Raw genomic sequence first — 21,000 nt, 5'->3', positions numbered from 1 at the left:
AAAAAAAAATTAAAAAAATCTTCGCGTTTCTTTAAGTCTTCGCTTTGCAAGTGACTTGCCGTGTTTCATTGTTTATAAGACTTCGTTAATTTTTTGTTTATTTCTACAATCCCCACGTTGCCATGTCATGATCTGGTTAAGATGAATTACTGACGCAGTTTCGGAACACTCCTTTATATAAACGAGGAATGTTATATTATAATTTCATTAAACAAATTTGATTTAAAAACTTCTTATTCTTCTTAAAGATGGCCTTTATATGATGCAACTTTCTGAAAAGCTAACGCTACTGTTTCTGTTGCATTTAGGTTCCTGCCTTGTCTTGATTTAGTTTTGTAGTTAAAGGGTAGCATCACGATTGCAAATGTATACTGAACATTCACAGACACATTTTCAACAAAAATACTACAACGGAAATCTATTTATCATCGATTTCTAATTTCAAAATTTAATACACATTAATTCGAAAATTAAAATATCAGCCACTATCTGCATACTGTGCATTGAAAAAAAACAAATTTATGTAAAAAAAGTTATTTGTTCAATTCTTTTTATTTAAATTAAGAACACAACGTGATTAATATGTATAATTGTCAGCAGGCGGAATCGGACCGGGAGAGCGGTGCGAGCTCGCCGGAGGGCGGGGCGACGCGCGCGCAGTTAGCCGAGCCGCGCAGCCCGTCGCCGCGCGCGCGCACCCCGCACCATCAACACCAGCCGCATCTGAATGGCTCCAGTGAGTTCGTACAACCATCATTTATTTACCTTTCTAGTTTACTGTTGACTGTGATAGTATTGGACTGTAGAAAGGGTTCGATTCCCAATTTGGATTTTTTTGTGATATTTCTAAAAATTGCTTGCAATCCAACTCAGTACCTAAATCATAATCGTTGAAACATAGATTCATCGCAAAAATCGGGTATATAGTGCACAATTTTTCAATAAGTCTCATCTGTAAAATAGGCATCTTTTGAATCTTGGTGGGTATTGTAAGCTACAAGGCAAAGCGTAAACGGAAAGTAGAAAGTTGAAATTAGGAAAATACTACATGCTTTATGGGTACAGTAACTCATTGGGAAAAATCCAACATTCTTGGAAAATCCATTAATTATACATTACCTGTGTGAGTAATTATTGTGCTCATACAAAGAAAATTACGCATAAATATTAGGTATTTGTTTGTATTATTTGTAAACATACATTCATTAATATGTTATTATAATTTTTTTTTTGATGATTCACACACCTAACATTACATACATTTTCATAAACATTAGTGTGGATAAAAACTTCATACATACATGTATGAGCGTGTGAAACAGCAAAATCCTTACCTTTCTAAATAAAATACCGAACAAGCTACACAATAAATATTTAAGCATCTGGAACTAATCCTCAAGATATTCAACGATTTTATGAAAGAAAAGTAAACATTGTTATCGCGTTACTTTCATTCAAACTATTTACAATTCGACACGAAGCGTCCCTGAAAAATGAGATATCTCAAGACATTAACCGTTAACAATCAAAATCTCCAAGTACCGTCAATATTTCGGATAACTTACGATTCGCATTAAGATAAACTGCGTTGATTCCTATTATACTCAAATATAACGCGGCCATAATATTTTATAGTAAATTTTATTATTATGTCAATGATATGTTTGTATGACACACTAGTTGAATCTTGCGGCAACAGAAATGAAAATTATAAACGCGATTAGAAATGCATTGGTTGTTAAAATTTATTACGTTTTGATAGTCTTGTGAAATAAAACAAAGAGTCGTTGAATCGATAGAATAAATTGTGGTTACTCATTCATTTTACAATTGGGTACTTGCACTAAACCTATCGACCAACTTTTGCCCGAAGCTTTGAATCGAATAATAATAATATCAGTCTGGTATTATATACTGTCCCACTGCTGGGAATGGGCCTACTCTACTACCTAGGGTTAAGCCTTAGTTCACTACGCTGGCCTACTGCGGATTGTTAGACTTCAAACCCCCTCAAAATTCCTATAGAGAACTTCTCAGGTATGCAGGTATCCTCACCATGTTTTCCTTCACCGTTAAAGCAAGCGATAATTCACAAAGAATACACACTATACTTAAGAAAAGTCAGAGGTATGCCCTTGGGATTTGACGGACATTCGTCTCTCGATTAACCACAAACGTCAAAATTAAATGATGTCGACTTATAAGTCGCATGTTTAAAAGAGCGAAACGTGCGTGGCCTAAGGCAGCAGGTCCGCAAAACAGTTTAAGAAGATTTTGACTTGATTACTAATCTTCTATGTCCATGAGATTCGAATGACCGAGATCCAAGGGAGTGCTTGCTCAACATTATAGTGGACCAAGACCATGCTTTTCTAAAACTTCCTTATACGAACTTGTTCCTGAGGGAAATAATTTTATTCAACCTTTCACATCACCGTATCCTTTTGATTTCTGTGTAAACAGCATCCATGGGTATTAACCCTACTATGATTAGCCCGCTCGGATAATAATTAAATCTACAGTAATATTGAACCGGTTCGAACTTCTAGGCTACCAACTAAAATTCCCTACTCTAATCGACTCAGGATAAAAACCTAATAACCCTCTTTTCCACAGTGGCATCGATGTTTCAAAACCTGCAGAACCTGGCGAACATGCAGCAGAATATGCCAATGTCGCAGCAGCTCCAGCAGCAGATGTCCCAGCAGATGTCGCAGCTGGCCGCGAACCTCCAGGGCCTCGCTTCGATGCCCGCCAACCCCGTCATCAATTCGCCACTCAACTTGAGCGTTAGTGCGCCTGGTAAGTTCGATCTCATAGTATAAAGGATTGCTAATCCGATCTATAGCCAGAGTCACAAAATTGCCACAAATAAATGTTTTTACCTAAGTTCACAAGATCACAACATCAGGATCCAGGACCATAGTAAAGAAATGGTGACTTAAAATAATGCCATTGTTGGGACATGTTTCACTAATAAAACAAATATAATTGAAGAGTGACTAGGTATTTATTTTCATTTAATTTTCTCCTTCCATAATTATGACATTGAATAAAACATGAAACTGTTAATCTTACTATCTTATATTAATAGCATTATAACTGCGAAAGTTTGTCGAAATGTTTGTAAGAAATAAACTCAGAAACAGCTGAACGCATTTGGATGAAATTTGGCAGACATATAGACCATCTCGTGATTTAGCACATAAGCTACTTTTTATCCCGGTAATTGGCTCCTATGTTGAATAATAGAATGTTAGTCTGATTTTTTTAAATATATTGGTGTCATACGGATGGCGCTGTGAATCGTTACACCGTTTTAAGAACTTTTGAAGGGGAATGGGCTTTTTACACGGGCGAAGTCGAAAACAACATTTATAACTTGTAATTTCTATTTCGTATTTATATTGACACATATTCCATTATAGTATTGACTCTCAAAACCACTAAAAACTAAGACCGTTCAAATCAATATAAACAAAAATTGCACGGGAAACATTAAATACTAGGCAAACATAGGTGGGAGGGGAGGGTGTGTAGGGATAATGATTTTGCTTACTTTTGCTGACAGGGAGAGGATTAAAAATACAAATATTTTGCTTACGTTATACCCGAAAGACTTCTAATAGATGCAGATGTACAGTTAATGACAGCTTTGAACCACTAGCCTCGTGTATACCGAACATTAAAAACGCATCCCAACAAAAATATAATTTTCCCTTTCATATCGTATGCAGAAAATATTTTCGTATTAAGCTAAATATGCATTCCGTCACATCCGCGTCTTAATTAACCTCACCTCGGAGTTTTTTTCTTCGCGCCAGGACAGACCGCTAATTAGACCGAATTAGACGGATTGGGATAATCAGAATATACACGGTTTGCGCATTAAACTATTAAGTTGAAAATCACGCGGCTCGTAATTAGGTGATTACCGAATCAAATCGATTTAATGAGTCCAAGATAGCGCTCTGTCGGCCCGCCTATTAAGGTTGCGTGGTAATGGACGAAAAAACCTATTTAAATAATGAGTATAATTACACATATTTTTTTTTCACGAACGCACGGATATTACGTATGTTGCGGTATCATTAAGAGTTTTATTGTCTTAATAGAGCTAATTATACATTTTTTTCGGTTGTTAATTGATGCGCCGTAGGAAAAGCATTTATTACAAAATGTGAAATGTCATGGTACGAATGAATACGTTATGTGGAATTTAACGGGCTTGTAAGGCGTGCGGTGGTCGGAAGATGGACTGCACACGTGCACTACAAAACTGCGTTTTTATTGCGTTTTTATTGCGTTTTTATTGCGTTTTTTTGTATGTGTATACTTCTTTTGTAAGGTCTAGATCTAGACTGAAATCTGTTTGATTGAGTCTAGCTGTGCTTTTATTAAAGTTAAAGGTTCTATTTTAATGTATATATTATTCTATTGTGAAATTCAGTTAAATAAATATACAGGATGGTAGGAAATTTATATTTCTTCGCTCTATTCGTTGCTGTATATTTTGATGCAAGCTCTAAAATAAACAATTCTGATCTCATTATATCAAAATCTACTTAACATAAATAGATCTTTTAAAGATATATCCTCATTTAATCTTAACGAATAAATCGCACGCATAGAGTTCGTACGAAGTCGATCGCACTACGAAAACATTCGTTTGTGCCCGTTTTGTTCGCGCTGAATTAGTCGCGCTCGGACGCCGATGGATTTTATATTATTTCTATTGTTTATTATCTTCCGCATTATGAGTTAGTTTCTTCAAAAACGTAATGATCAGTTTTCTGGATATAAATTTTTATTTTACCTATAAACGTATCATGAGGCTCTGTGACGTTGTATTACGGGACGACTGCAGGGCCAAAGTATCGAGTTTGATCCCTGCGTCGGGCAAAGTGATTTTGAGTTTTTCTAATATTAGCGCAGAGTTTAGAATTTGTGTCCGATATGGCGATAGGCTCGCCCGCTATCACATCATGGGCACGGATAACATAGTTTCTCGCAGAAACTGGGGGCACCATTTGCGCCCCAGTCTATTGTGAAAGGTGTGAGTGTGTATGTTTGTGTGTGTAAAAGAGTCATAGAGATATCTACCTTATGACAAGTGATTAGTAAACTCTAGAAATTCATATTGAAGAGCTGTGGATGCTTTGAAGACCTTAAACTTTATAATAAGTTTATAAGTATTTGGAAATTCCTCTAACCGTGCGGAACTATTAAAATATTTTCAGCATGTTTTGGGAGTGCATTAATATATTTTTAGGTAATCTTAGGACGTAATTGTCACATGACCAACATACTTCTCCGAGAATGATTTTAAATATAAATATAAGAAGATATTACAGCGCAAAACATATTGTTGCCAGTTCTCAAAATAAATGTTATCTACTTGATTTTTTTTACCTTATGTATCGTTTCGAAATAAGTTGAAACATTGCATGAAAAAAAATTTAAATTCTCATTATTTTCAATGTTTCCTTCCTCAAAACAAATAGACCCACAAACAGTTAAAAGTAACATTGAGGAAAAGATATGAGATTATTGGCGTCACGTGCGCTCAGATTTAACTATGAAATACCTAAAAAATAACATATTGTGTGGTTGCATTTTAAACGAGACGATTAAAGAACTAAAAATATGTTAACGAATATTTTGGTTCCTGAAAATGGTTTGAACGTTTTAAGTTTTTAAATATTTTAAAAAAATATTGTATTCGGAATGTAAAAATACGTTTCTTAAAATTTATGCGGATCATAGTTTAACGTTTATAAGATTGATTCCTTGCTAACCAAATTACCGTCATGGCGGCCAATATGAACTGACATCAGCCAAGTACGCATATTATAGAGCACTAGTGAATACGCAATACACAGGGATATTTTCTGTTCCTTAACTTTCATAGGCCGCGACAGTTATCCAACATGACCGAAAAGAAATAAGGCGCAGGACCAACGGCTTTACGTTCTTTATAAGACACACCGCCAACTCCTGACTCCAAGCTAAAACTTAGTAATTTTTAAAATGAAAAAACCTAATCACACTTCTTTTGGCCCGAGGATTCGAACCAATGACCTCCGTGCGGTAGGCGTATTCGTACCGTATATACAACTACGCCACCAAGGCAGTCAGATAAATTCATAAGACACTAGCGACCCGCGTCGGAATCGCATGGGTAGCATTCATTATAGCTAGATGACTGGTGCTCCGATTGCTGCCAAACTCTACTAGATTCGCTCAATCTGGATATTAACTAAAATTTCATTAAAATTGTTCGAGCCATTTTTGGATCGATATATCCAAATGTGTATTTGGATGCTGGTGGTAGGATATATTTTATATCCGCCCGGATAACGACCAATCCGCCATAGTGGCCGACGTAAGTGTGTCGCACTCCGGGATCAGCCTATAAATATCCCGGCATAATTGTATCGACTGCTGAAGGGTAATCATCTCTTGTCAGTCGACATTCTATTGGACCCCACTGTTCTTCCCATCAGGAGCAGCGGGGTCACTTTGCCGCGATTTATAAATAAATACATTTGAATACACAGCATACATACAAACATTTACTGTTTTATATAAACATCAATAACAATAACACGCAATACTAACAATATATTTTACTTATATTTCCTTAAAAGCAAGAGAGCTATCGCTGTTCACATCACGACCGCAGCAAATGCACAATGAAGTTAACATGTTACAGACTTCGTTAATTACTTATTTTATTAACCAAAGCTAATAACATTATTAGGAAGTGTGTTTATATTACTGTTATCGATGTTAGGTAAGTGTGTCCGATCTAATGTTTAGTGTCATGGTTTCTTGGGATTTGTTAAGTTTCAATTTGTTATCGGTAATGTAGATTTATTACTGAATTGTTTTTAAGAAACCTTTGTACGGCAAAATTGTAGTGCCTACGTCAATATTGGATTATTTAATAAGTATTTAAAATGGTCTCTATTGCCCCTTCATAATTCAATTTTTAATACTGAAACGTGATTTAAATACCTTTGAGGAATATCAGGTGACACACCTACACGTTCGCTTGCTTTCTGCTGATATTGCTGGTTTAAGAACAATTTTTCCTCATCAACATATTAATCACGCTTAAAATATGAATCAACATATTATTTTTATTACAAAACTCCACAAATTGTCCATAATATTAACAATAATAAACGCTTTAGTAAAACCTAAATTAAATAACAACGTTGTTAAATAACTACACTTCATACAAGCTACTACGTAGACATCTTGAAACGTTCTCTAGAAATATCACAGTCTTAAACCCTTATCAACCATCTTAACGTGATAATGGCAAAATGTACAACAATTGCCACAACAAAAAAAAAACACTATTACCTTATATGATCTTTAGAATTTCCCAATATTTTGTCGCATATCCTGCGTTGTCCAGGTCGAGCACAACATCACGATTATCAGATAATTTCATGCCATGTAAACTGATATAACTAAACGTTCCATCTTACCCAAAAATAATACGTTTACCGTTTATAAATTTTTTGTTTTTTTTTCGTCGTAGGCATGGGATCACCGAACCCTGTCGGCAACAGCAACATGCTGCCCCCAGCAATGCCGTCACCGATGCCGCAGTTCATCCTCGCCTCAGGGCAGCTGGTGCAGGGCATACAGGGCGCCCAGCTTCTCATACCGACTTCGCAAGGTAAGATTGTAATTAGATTACATCACGCAAGTCTAAAAAAGATTAGTCTTTTAATGTTCCTTCTCATGTAAGGTTTTCAAGATTGTAATTAAACGAAGAATATTATGACAAAATGTAGTGTTAATAAGTATGTTTGTAGATATGTGTAAAGCCGAACTAGCAACAAACTTACAAATCATTGACAAATTAACAATACTGTAAAACATTTGCATAGAAAGATAATGTGTTTATTTTGACTAAAATAGAATGTAATTATTTTATTATTCTTATTTTCTTTTCCCACAGGAATAGCAACACAGACAATTCTCACAATACCAGTAAACCACGTCAACTCCAATGACCAGATGGTGAACCTTGCACTGAACAACGGCCAAGTGGTCTCCACATCATTAGCCAACCTCCAAGCCATGGCCCAACCTCATCAGCTTCTCAACTCCAGCCCTCAACAACCGGCCAATATTCGACCAAACATGCTTAACCCAACATTATCAAATGCCCTGCTGAACCCTGGACTGCCAAACTTTTTGTCCAACGGTGCGACCAATGCCCAAGAGTTGCTCCAAGCTTTGCAACAGCAGCAGCCGCAGAGCAATCATAGTTTGCTGCAAACTGTACAGCAAAACAGTATGCCGCAGCAAATGCAAGGGAGGAGGTCGTCTTCTCCAAGGCCTGAGAGGCATTACAAAGAGAGGGATAACTTTGAGAGATACGCCGGAGGATCCAGGGAAAGAAGTGAAAGAGACAACGCTAGTTCGGCAGCTTTGAACAGTATTAACAGGTGAGTAATAATTTGAATCATTTTGTAATGGTACGTATTTAAGGGGTTTTTTTGAGATATAAACCACAAAACCACATTAGAGGAAACAAACAAAAATAATTTAGTCACGTGCTTGAGTACAGATGTGTATTGTTTCATTCATAACCAATAGGGGTAATGGCGCATCATTATCTTAATAGTGCTTGCAATGAAGAGAAATATTTTAAAGCCCAGTTTGCTTGGCATTTGAAATTTTATTGCTGACAGTATCCCTATTAAACAGAATATGGACAGATACAGACTAGAAATGTGTGTAAAAGGTGAAACAGAGTAGGGATAAGTCTCAAATAATTGATAAATCAACTAATACGTCGTGCAGGCCTACTTTGGCGCACTAGGTACGACTCCCGGGTTCTCTGACAAGGCCTCGTTATGTCTCCAATCAGTCCACTCACTGACTCACTCTCACTCACTTTTTGCACCGAGTAACGTCAAGGCCCCTTACCTAGCTAGCCAATCAACAAAGTTAATCTATAATCAGGTAGTTATTCGAAGTAATTAAGTTTATAAACGGCTAGGGTGTGTGGGTGGAAGTTGCAACTAAAGTGTCGCCGGTAATTACGCGACAATGAATGTAATTAGTCGAACGCACACGGACGGAACGCGTGTTAGAACTACTAATCAATGTTTATTGTGAAGATGGGCTAGAAAATAGTTTCTACAACTATTTTCGTAACGTACAACTGATATATAGATATCAGTTGTACGTTACTTTGGAGAACGATAGCATTAAACCTTTTCTCTTTTATGGAAAAGTAGAAATGTTACATTTCTCCAATAGTGGCAGTTGGTCTGGCCTGGGTAGGTACCACCGCAATGTCTATTTCTGCCGTCAAGCAGCAGTGTGTAGTTACTGTTGTGTTCCGGTTTAAAGGACATTGTAGCCAGTGTAACTACTGGATCTAATAAGACTTAACATCTCATGTCTCAGGATGGCGAGTGCAGTGGAATACCAAACTATACTTTGTAATTCAACATGTTGGATGGTTTTTCTACTGTGTATGGGTCGTTTTATCACTTACCATCAGGCGTAGGGCAAGCTCATCTCGTCATACAAAGCAATAAAAAATAGGTTATTGCAGAGTTTCCCAAACTAAGGATCGCGTCCCACTGGATTGCTAAGTTATTCAGTGGGACCTGCAAAGTAGGACAATACATCGACCGTCTATGCCTATAAGGAGACGGTCACTGATGAACAGCAAAAGTAGTTAAACTCTTATTGGAAAACACTGCCTTTATGTAATTATTAACAATGACTTGTCCGCAATGTCTATTTCTCGCGCCGAGCAATGTAAATGCAGTTGTATTCAGGTTTGGAGGACAATGAAGCCAAGATATTTACTGGGTATTATAAGATATATTATTTTAAATCTCTGGGTGTTGGGTGCAGCGGAAACTAGAATGCCACGAGGTACTCTCACACAAAGTAGTCGAAGGTTGTTACTATATTTATGGGTGGTTGTGTCGCTTATCATCTGGGGAGCTTTATGCACGGGCAAATTGACGAAAATACACCTGATGGTAAGCGAAGTAGGCCCCTACACAGAACGTCAACTGGCGAGCGAGGATTACTCCTCGCCAGTCGGGACAATTATGCCGGCTACTTTCTCACGTGGGTTACTATGGCGGGTTTTAACACCTTGTGTGTGGTGGTTACTGTCCGTGTTGATACAATATCCTACCACCAGCAGTTAGGTGGCGACCGTTTTGCCTTTTATTACGATTCACACACATACAGAAATATATATTCGCCGGAAAACGAGTCATAAATACAGGAACTTTGTACGGTTTTCCTTATTTAGCGGTCACGGCGTAGTCACAATCCGTTCATTGGTTATTTATTATCCTCCTTGAAATACCTGTCTACCGATAACCTGAACGTGAAGGGTCATTGATGGAGAAAACATTTCAATAAATTTAACACATAAGCGGCGATAGCCTAGTTGGGTGTGGAACGGACTGCTAAGACGAATGTCCGCAGGTTCAAATCCCATGGGCACACACCTCTGACTTTTCTAAAAATCATGTGTGTATTCTTTGTGAATTTATCGTTCGCTTTAACGGTGAAGGAAAACATCGTGAGGAAACCTGCACATCTGAGAAATTCTCTATAGGAATTTCGAAGGTGTGTGAAGTCTACCAATCCGCACTTGGCTAGCGTGGTGGACTAAGGCCTAATCCCTCTCAGTAGTAGAGGAGGCTCGTGCTCAGCAGTGGGCAAGTATATAATACAGGGCTGATATTATTATTATTATTTATAACACATACGCCTTTAACCCTGAAGAGTAGGCAGAGGTGTAACTGGTGAAATTACTTTCCACCTTGTTTATGCCGTCCTATCATGTGAGGGGCAAACCTATCGTCATATTGGATACGAATTCCAGATCCCGGCTGATACTAACTAGATTTTTTTTTAAAAAATAATAAGGTTTAATGTTTTCAAATATAGGTTTGTTATTCATTAGAACTATTTTTTTTCTAAATTGTATTGAATGACCTTTACTTGGCACAACAACGAAGTAACAAAGTTCTACACAATGAGTGCCATAAAATTGTTGGCGCGAATTTTGAACCGCATTTAACAGGATAGGTACTAAGTAAAACCTATTTAGGGACCAATATGGTTTTAAATTATAATCTAGCTTAGTTTTGCTCTTAGTATTTTTGTTGTAATATGTAAAATTTTCTCAAACCGGACAATAAAGGTTTTTGTTTTATTACTGTGAATGACGAGACGAGCTTGCCGTTCGCCCGGATACGACCGCCCATAAACAGTGGAAAAACCATCCAATACCTTGAATTACAAAGTATTGTTTGGTAAAGGAATTCCTTTAATATAATTATATTATTAGGTGTTTTTGCAGTAAAAATAAGGCGTCACAATAAATCCGCAACTAAGTAATTTACCTTGTTCCATTATTGCATTAAATGCCTACTTAGTACTTACGATAACTTCATAAAACACTTGCGCAATAAAGTAACTAACATTAGAATTTACATTTTTAGTATTCTCTAATTATAGACTGTCTCCGTGACGTAATTATACTACTATACTAATTTAGTTCTGAGATCTTGGGTTTAATCTCTGAGTAGGGTACAATTAACATCCCGGAGTATGGAATTATGGCCAGTATGATGTTATGCTAGCCCAATATCATATCATGGCACGTTAAATATGGCGAAAAGTGAGTGCGTTAGTGCACTTCAGTCTATGTCCCCCCCTAAAGGGATTAAGGGTGCGTGTCTAATTGTAATGCCCAGTACGTTTAACTACATTTAGAGACAAATCAATTTGCGTCGCGCTGGTTCCGTAGATCGCATTCGTCCAAGCAAACACACAAACGCACTTTCTAATCCATTATATTAATGGGATTTTGGATAAACATGCGCACGGAGCCGAAGTGTTGCTCTGGGGTGGAAAATTTGTAAAGTTTGCACCCGATTCGGTTGTCTGCAAGGTTTTAGTTAGTAGACGTGTAAGATTGTGCGAAAACGGGTTTACAGCAATTAAAGGTCAAAGTTGGGTGAAATATATATTTTTCGTTATATAATTCCGTTTTTTTACAATCTATACGTGATAGTTTTCAAATCTTAAAGATCGTACGTCATCTTAAGACTCAAATTCTACATTAATATAATTATGGTTCGACTGTCGATTTAATGTATTTATTATTGTACACTCCTCTATATGAACTTGAATCATGCCAAATCTCACACTACACCATGCCCGCAATGTGCTTGACAATTAACGTTCTTTTTACACATTAATATATGTTTCTATCAACTTTCACATTCATCCTTGACATTACAACAGTAAGTGGGTGTGTTTACGTACAACAAAAAAACAACACCACAATTAACTTTCCTTAACCTACAATATTTTCCTCTAAGGTATTTCCCAATGGCAATACACAATTCATTTAATTAATGTTGAATAAAATACATTATGTGGTTCATCATGCATTCAAAATATGCCTTAATGTAAGGACATAAAGACAGATGGTATCGGATCCCTTATTAAAGTTAATTATACAACAAAATTACAGTGACGCATAGGCGATGACATGAGGGGACAAGTAAACAATGGAATAAAAAAACATAATTATGATCCGAACAGGAGTGGAGTGGAGCGCACTTCAAATGTCCAAGTATTGCATTATTACGAATATAATGTATCCGAATGTAGTGGTTCAAAGGATCGTTAACTGTGTTATAGAATATAGATGCTAGTAAAAATGATGGATACGTTTCTGACAATTAAAAGCCTTTTTTGAGTATTAAAGTTGTCACAAAGGAAGATACGTTTGTGACTGCAATAAAAACCTTTTTTAAGTGAGTATTAAAGTTGTCACAATTCACATGCGTTTAATTTTGCCAGTATTAATATTCGGTACGGTTAACTCTCGCGGTATACACGATTTTAAGCAGTTTCACCTGCATTCATTCTGGATAATAATACCTAAGACGTGCGGCATAGTATAGTTGGTGTGGAACGGACTGCCGAGACGCATGTCAGCAGGTTCAAATCCCAAGGGCACACACTTGAGTTTTCTAAAGTCATGTGTGTATTCTTTATCGCGTTAACGGTGAAGGAAAATAGCATTTGGAAATTTACATACCTGAAAAGTTCTCTCTATGAATTTTGAGGGTGTGTGAAGTCTACCAATCCGCATTAGGCCAACGTGGTGGCTTAAGGCCTCATTCCTCTCAGTAGTAGAGAAGGCCAGTTCCCAGCAGTGGGACATTATGTAATACAGGGCTGATTATAAAATTATATAATATATATTATAACCTAACATTCAAATAACAAGGTAAATCCTATAAAAAGGTTTTATAATTAAATATCATGTTTGCACATGGATTCCATTCTCAACAACAGGGAAAAATTATAATTAATATTTTTTATCATTCATAGAACATAGCAATATTGTCACAAAATTTACCACTTTGTAGAGACGCAGCGACTAAGCGGTCATTACACATCTCTTTCCTGTAGGTCTGTAGTGACAAAGACACTGAACTCATACGCACCTGCAATTACTTTTACTTCTAGAATAAGATACTAGCCGCAAGATCGCTTTGTCTCTTTCTCAATTTTCTACCATATTGGGGGATATAAACGCAGTCCATTCTCCAATATTAATGACACGCCTCAATAAAAACGTTTAATTTTGCACTAAAGATAAGTGAAACGCGTTATTTTTTCTCAAACATAGAACATTTTAAAAGCACTAATTATAAAACGTAGATACGTGAAGGCATTATAAGGAAAACTTCCCATCGCCACCACTATTATCTACGTTAATGAGCTATTTAATGTTAATTACACACAGGATGTAATGTAACTCGGTGTTACTGATATAATTACATATATAATGCCATGTTCACGCACTTTATAAACAATTTTCTGCTGTTGGTAGTGCGGAAAAATAATAAAAATGCGAGCCGAGACGCACTTGCGTTTTGTTATTATGTATGCATGTTTTATTGTGATTTTTTAATTAGACACGTTTTGATGTTTCAATGTGCTGAATTGTGTGATTGTTGCATTCGGAACTTATTATTGCGGTTACTTAATTAATGCGGTTAAAAAATACGTAATTAGGGCAAATAAAAACGACAAAAATAGCTTCGCTGCAAAGAGTTTTAAGATTACTTAGAGCGGACATGGTGACGATTGTCCTACAAAAATATTGCGCTCATACGATGGTTCAATCAACCGTGAAATAGCAAAACACCAATGTAAAATATTCATATTTTTCTATACATTGATTCGCTTTTAAAGCGCAAATTTTCTGTAAATGTGTATTTTTGTATTAATATCTAACGACGCTGTGACATCTTGTCACACTGACATTTCAAATGAGACGACTTAGTACCAATTGGTGATAACTTTTGGACCACAGATTTGATCCTGATGTCCGGGTATATAACTAACTAGCTTTTGCCCGCGGCTCCGCCCGCGTTATAAAGTTTTTCGGGATAAAGTTTTCCGTTATTAAAGTCACGCTATATATTTTACCGGGAGCCTATGTTCTTCCCAGGGTCTTAAACTGTCTCCATACCAAATTTTATCCTAATACGTTGGGTAGTTTTTGAGTTTAACACGTTCGGGCAGACCGATGCAGCGGGGGACTTTGTTTTATGATATATTTTTGTAGAACTTTTTAAGAGGAACAATCCCGTCATACATTATTGTTGCATAACTTTAACCGTTTACGCAGCGCTCGCAACAGAAGCTCTCAAAACTAATAAATTGTCCCCGTTTTTGCATCATGTTTCATTACTGCTCCGCTCCTATTGGTCATAGCGTGACGATATGTAACCTATAGCACTCCAGGAACAAAGGGCTATCCAACACAAAAAATATTTTTTCAGTTCGAACCGGTAGTTCCTGAGATTAGCGATTACTGCTCCGCTCCTATTGGGCATAGCGTGATGATATATATAGCCTATAGCATTCCAGGAACAAAGGGCTATCCAACACAAAAAGAATTATTCAGTTCAAACTCTTAGTTTCTGAGATTAGCCATTACTGCTCTGCTCCTATTGGTCATAGCGTGATGATATATAGCCTATAGCACTTCACGAACAAAGGGCTATCCAATACAAAATGATTTTTTTAGTTCGAACCGGTAGTTCCTGAGATTAGCCATTACTGCTCTGCTCCTATTGGGTATAGCGTGATGATATATAGCCTATAGCACTTCACAAACTAAGGTCTATCCAACGCAAAAAGAATTTTTCAGTTCGGACTGGTAGTTCCTGAGATTAGGCATTACTGCTCCGCTCCTATTGGGTATAGCGTGATGATATATAGCCTATAGCACTCCACGAACATAGGGCTATCCAACGCAAAAAGAATTTTTCAGTTTGGACGGGTAGTTCCTGAGATTAGCGCGTTCAAACAAACAAACAAACAAACAAACAAACAAACAAACTCTTCAGCTTTATATAATAGTATAGACTAGACACCTCATGGGAAAAAGTGCTACTCCCAACTGCTCAGAGTGCAGTATTATGGACTATGTCCAACACTTATTAGCAGAGTGTGTCAGGACGAAGCCTATGAGAGCGGCTTTGAATAATGTTTTTAATATTAATTAGTTAGACGTCGGGGCCTACCGGGGTATTTTGTCGGGACCCCTATTCAGATATACTTATTTATAATTTTATTAGTAATTTAGGATAGAAAGATAATGTTTAAAGTATTATGGGTCTGGCATGGTGGAAATGTCACCAAAGGCCTCTAAAATACAAAAGAATAAAAAAAATACTAACTATACCTGCTGTTTAACGTCTTTGCTTCACTAATAAAAAGGTTGGCGAGAGCCGTTTTCAGACCAGTGAAAGAACAAAAAATATTTAAATTCTTCTCTATTACCTAACATAGTACATATATTTTTCAATTTATCTTATATTTTCTCTGGTAGTCGACTACTCTGAAGTAAGCATCATTCTCTGTCATTATCAAACCGCCACAGGAAAAATAATGATTACGCATCATTACGCGAACATGACCGCAGTTTTGTCGCTGCCACATAAAAGCTATTACACAGCCTATTTACCATTATCTATGCACTTGTTCAGGGCTGCCAACTTCGTATGAAATTATAAATATACTTAACTAGGCTTTGCCCGCGTGAAGGAGTTTTTCGGGGTAATAGGTCCGGTATTATTTTCCCGGAATAGAAAGGATCTTAAACTATCTCTATATCAAATTTCATAAAAATCCGTCTAGTAGATTTTAAGAAAATCAATAACATACAGACTAAAAATGGGACTTTGTTTTATAATATGTATAGTTACAAGTTGGTTCTCACTTCTTTGAGGAGTATGCAAACAGGGATTTCTCAGGATATTTTAAGGCACAAAAGAATTAAAGCTTAGTCAAATTTAAGATTTCATGGGTTTCATAACATAATTGTCATTAGACCTATAGGAGCAGAGCAAAACAAGTAAATACAAAAAGGCAGAAAATGTGGGCAAAGATAATGCTATACATAGAGAATGTCTATGCAATAGACCTATGGAAAGAGGATACTACTACCACTGAGACGTAAATTTACGTAAATTTCCTGAGTTTGGAGTCACTCATTCTCTAGTGCTAAATTTTATAAAGGTAAAGGCTATCTTTTAAGTCTATTAGACTAATGAAGCGAGCATTAAAGCATAAGTTAATAGTTATGAATGATAAAAGTATCATGACCAAAGAATCAAATTCAGTACAAATATAAATATTTAATCTATTCATTATAAAAGTTCGTGACAACCCTAAGTCTGTCTGTATGTCTGCGCGTCAGACCACGCTCCACTTGTTTTTAATCAACAGATTATGTTTTCCTGTCCATACATTATGAAATCTAATCGAATTATATGATCGGGCAAAAACTCAACTTTTTTATTATATGTCATTTCCTCGCGTTAATAGAGTTTACTATTCGCAACATATATGTCATGATATGTCTTAATTACTTCGAGATAAGTATCTATAAAACTAATTGGGTATTTAAAAAAGAATTAGTGTTAATACGTCTGTGGGAAATAGAAATGAACTAATTTAAAAATGGCGGACGTTTATTGGGTATATTTATGATCAACTAAGTTTTGTTAGCGGTACTGCCTTAATGAAATACTTTTAAGAGTAAAGAAGTCCTTCCGCGTAAAGTCCAGGATTAAAAGTAGCCTATATGATAGTCTATTATTTCCAGGGCATGGTATATCTTTGTGTCAAATTCCATTTCAATTCGTTCACCAGTTTCAGAGTTTATTTTTATCAGACATTTTTTTTATTGTTTTGAATGACGAGACGAGCTTGCTGTTCGTTTGGTTGTAAGTGATACAACCGCCCACAAACAGTAGAAACACCATCAGACACTTTGAATTACAAAGTATTGTTTGGTATTCCACTGCGCTCGCCATCCTAAGACATGAGATGCTAAGTCTTATTATGTTGAGTTATCACACTCGCTATAATGTCCTTTAAACCGGAACAAAATGATTACATACTGCTGCTTGGCGGCAGAAATAAACATTGCGGTGGTACCTACCCAGGCGAATTCTCACATATGAGAGACCTCCCACTAAGTAAATCAAATGCATCTTCAAAACTTTTGATTTTATAATATTAATATATTATGATTATTTTAAAACATATCTCTAGTTTTATCCTAAAACGTAGTAGCAACGTCCTAGAGGTCAAACTCAAATCTACGCACGAAGAAAGGCCCTTCGAAGTTTTTTCTCACAGTTTCACCACACCTAATTGTTTTACACCATTATTTTAACAATTACGCGTCACGCAATACTATTAATGATACAAAATGCCAAAGATTAACATTCCTTGAATTAAACTGAACGAACTTGAATGAGTAATGTGTTTTTACGTTTTCTATTTAAATTAACAACGTGTTCTATCTATAAAAATACAGGGCTGGTATGTGAAACATATTGTGAGTCAGACATGAGCCTATACTTCTGAGAATATAGGCTCATGTCTGACTGAGGCTTTAGTCTACGCTAGCCTAGTGTGGGTTGGCAGACTTCATATACCTTCGAAATTCTAATATAATCAAATCATCTTAAAAGAGAAATATCATAATAAATTAATCTATCCCGTATCACGCAAAAACAACTGCATTTTAAAATTGGAACAGCCAAAATGCTATTTAAAAATTATTCTTTGTGTTTCTATTAAAAACTTCCTCCTCCCCCCCCCCCCCCCCATTCTAGGCTCCAATGTCAAGTATAAACCAACACTCCAACAAACATCAAAATATCATTACACAGGCAAATCAAGCATTCATAGATAACAAAACTGCACTATCAAATGTGGAGTAAACTCAAGGCCCACCAGTCAACTCCATTCAGTTAATACGGCTATATAATTAGGTACAGTCGCGGCATTAAGTATTCCACCGTCTATAATTACGTTGGAGCCCGTGACGCGTCTAATCCCGCAAGTAATGGTGATAAATAGATCCTATGCGATATCGTCTCCGAATATATTAGCCAGCCGTTTAGATTACGGTCTGGATGAGGCTTTAATTGTGTAGGGGCAATTTGTAGCTCTTTTTATGCATGAAATTGGGGTAATGATTTTTTTATATGTCTGTACGCTAGCTTTGTCTATTTGCAAGCAGAAGGATGTTGTTGTTACTCATTTGAAGGACTTTAAAGTCATCGCCTTTTCTGAACTTTTTCAAATTTGTTCTAATATCTTCAAATAACGTGAATGCGAAGCGAAGATTAAGTTCAAACATATATCACACTTCCAAATTATTCTAATAAAATCTACAATACATTAAAAGCAAAATTGCTAAACTGTTCAAGAAAAAAACAACTACAATCGGCAGATGGAAAATAAAGTACGTAACAACTACCATCGGCATGTAAAGTATCACATTATAATCAATAACCATAAGTTTACCAATATTTTAATATTCAAATAAATCTAAGCAATCTCAACTAACAAATATAGGACGGTTATGTCATGTTAATCACAATAAAATAATAAAACCAGATACGTTGAGTGGTCAGACTCATTACTCGCGGATGTATGCGACTGTGTATACAGCATTAACTTAATGCGGCCTCATAATTACTGGTTACTACCATTAATTCTCGCATCCATAATTAAGTTTAATACCTCATTTCTTGGCCTACAATCTAGATAAATATTGTGCTGTTTGACGTCGATTAAAGCTGCATTAAAATAGTAAATCATTGTGGAATAAACAAGGTGTTTATGTGGCCGAGTTGTATCAAGGTTGCATTTTGCATTACAATTATGTTTCACGTATACGATTGAATCGTATCATTATATGTCTAAAAAATAAACGCGTCAATAGTACGTTTGAAATGCGCACAGGGAAATGAGTGGAGTACGTGCTGGTTGCTAATATTTAGGGAAAAAATACTGTTGAATATTTTTTTACGATTTTTTCATTATTTATTTGGGCAATACAATCAATTCACGGAGATATTATTGATAACACGAATTTTGGGTGCAATATTTATCACTCAGTCTACCTTGTTGAAAAAACAAACGTCAAAATAATATGTTATTATCTTGCGACGCCTCGACGTTTAAAAAATACAGCTTTGTAATATTCATTGAAAATTTTACGTCACTGTAAACCCGAATCTTATGGTTTCACGCTTTTTATAGAACTACAAAAATTGGAATAGATTAAATTATTATACGCATATACACATAAGTACAATATACAGAAAGCATTAAATTAGAGGAGAATTAACAACAATAAAAGAATAGACATGATTCTGTACGCTTATTAGTAGATTATTATATGGGTAATAAAAATCGACGTCTCAACATGTTCCCACACTAAGACAATACAAAAAACCTATAATTATAACAAAAAGTTGCAAAAATTAATACTCAATTATCTGAATGGATTGTTTAACGAGTTACATGAAGCATGCGAGTTTGCCATAAGGTCGCAAATTGACGTGTGATAATATGGATAGATAGTTTAAGTAATATTTCATTAAATATAATATTTTTGGAATAATATAAACTACTAGGCATATTGACAGTGTAGATATTTTATATACTTTTTTTCATACCATCGTGTTTTGTTTAATTTGTTTATTACACTAATTCAAGTAGAGTTTAAAACAGACAGGTAACGTGAAATCAAAATGCGTTTGGTGAAAGTTTACAATTCGAGTGAAACTAAAAATAGAATTAAAAATAATAGGAAACTGTTTGGATACTCTAAGGACGGCCGCGTTGGTTTGCATCGGAGTGCGAGCTAAGCGCTAACTTTTTATTCGAGTTTTTCTTTTTTATGTTAACACTTCGGGCTGGAAGCTTAAGTATTTATAAAATGAAGTTAAATTAGCTTGTATCTAGTTACTTTAAACGGGAAATTTTTACTTATGCTGACTGAGTTGTCTTGCTTACTTTTGCTGACTGTGTTTTTGTTGTGGTAATTAGATAATTGGTTTATTGTTTCTTTATTACCATAGTTATTGTTTTAAGGGTTTTACTTTTTTTAAATGTTTCATTTCAAATCCTTCGCATAAATATATCTCTACCTACTTGTATTAGGTAACGCGGCGCGCGCAAAAATGGGAAAACAGCGCGCATACCGCGCGTTAAAACAACCACAGCTCAATTTAATTTAAAAATGAATTCGAATACCATAATTCTATTTTTGAATCGTCAACATCAAATTACAATCCATTACTCATTATTAAAATAGTTAATGTAACTGTACACGAAACGTTTATGAATATAATATGGACATATTAAAATGTAATTATTGGCCTTAATTCGTGCCCGCGTTGATATAGTCGCACCTTAAGGCTATTAAAGAATATCGCACCATCTGACATACAAAACAAAAGGAAAAATGTACAATGATACTTATGACTATATATATAAAACTCATGGTCGTATATCTGGTGACGAGTGAAGTGCAAGTAAGGTCAGGGGGCCCTATTCCGTCTACGGGGGTAT

At 35.9% G+C, this 21,000-nt stretch overlaps 1 protein-coding gene across 10 annotated transcripts in view; it reads left to right on the top strand.

Moving 5' to 3' along the window:
• Positions 1-21,000, top strand: part of LOC115439748 (POU domain, class 6, transcription factor 2) — a 156,701-nt gene that overhangs the window by 99,526 nt on the left and 36,175 nt on the right. For 8 of the 10 annotated variants that reach the window (XM_037438523.1, XM_037438521.1, XM_030163734.2 and 5 more), the window contains 4 exons: positions 598-736; positions 2,617-2,802; positions 7,556-7,696; positions 7,982-8,474. In XM_037438523.1, the coding sequence (XP_037294420.1) occupies positions 598-736; positions 2,617-2,802; positions 7,556-7,696; positions 7,982-8,474 (959 nt within the window). The remainder of the gene's footprint in view (positions 1-597; positions 737-2,616; positions 2,803-7,555; positions 7,697-7,981; positions 8,475-21,000) is intronic. The other 2 variants (XM_030163741.2, XM_037438526.1) reach the window with 1 other exon arrangement.

Source organism: Manduca sexta, chromosome 14 (assembly GCF_014839805.1).
Source record: "Manduca sexta isolate Smith_Timp_Sample1 chromosome 14, JHU_Msex_v1.0, whole genome shotgun sequence".
Classification (NCBI taxonomy): domain Eukaryota; kingdom Metazoa; phylum Arthropoda; class Insecta; order Lepidoptera; family Sphingidae; genus Manduca; species Manduca sexta.
Note: the sequence above shows the minus strand (reverse complement) of the source record. Positions and strands in the feature narration are given on the sequence as shown.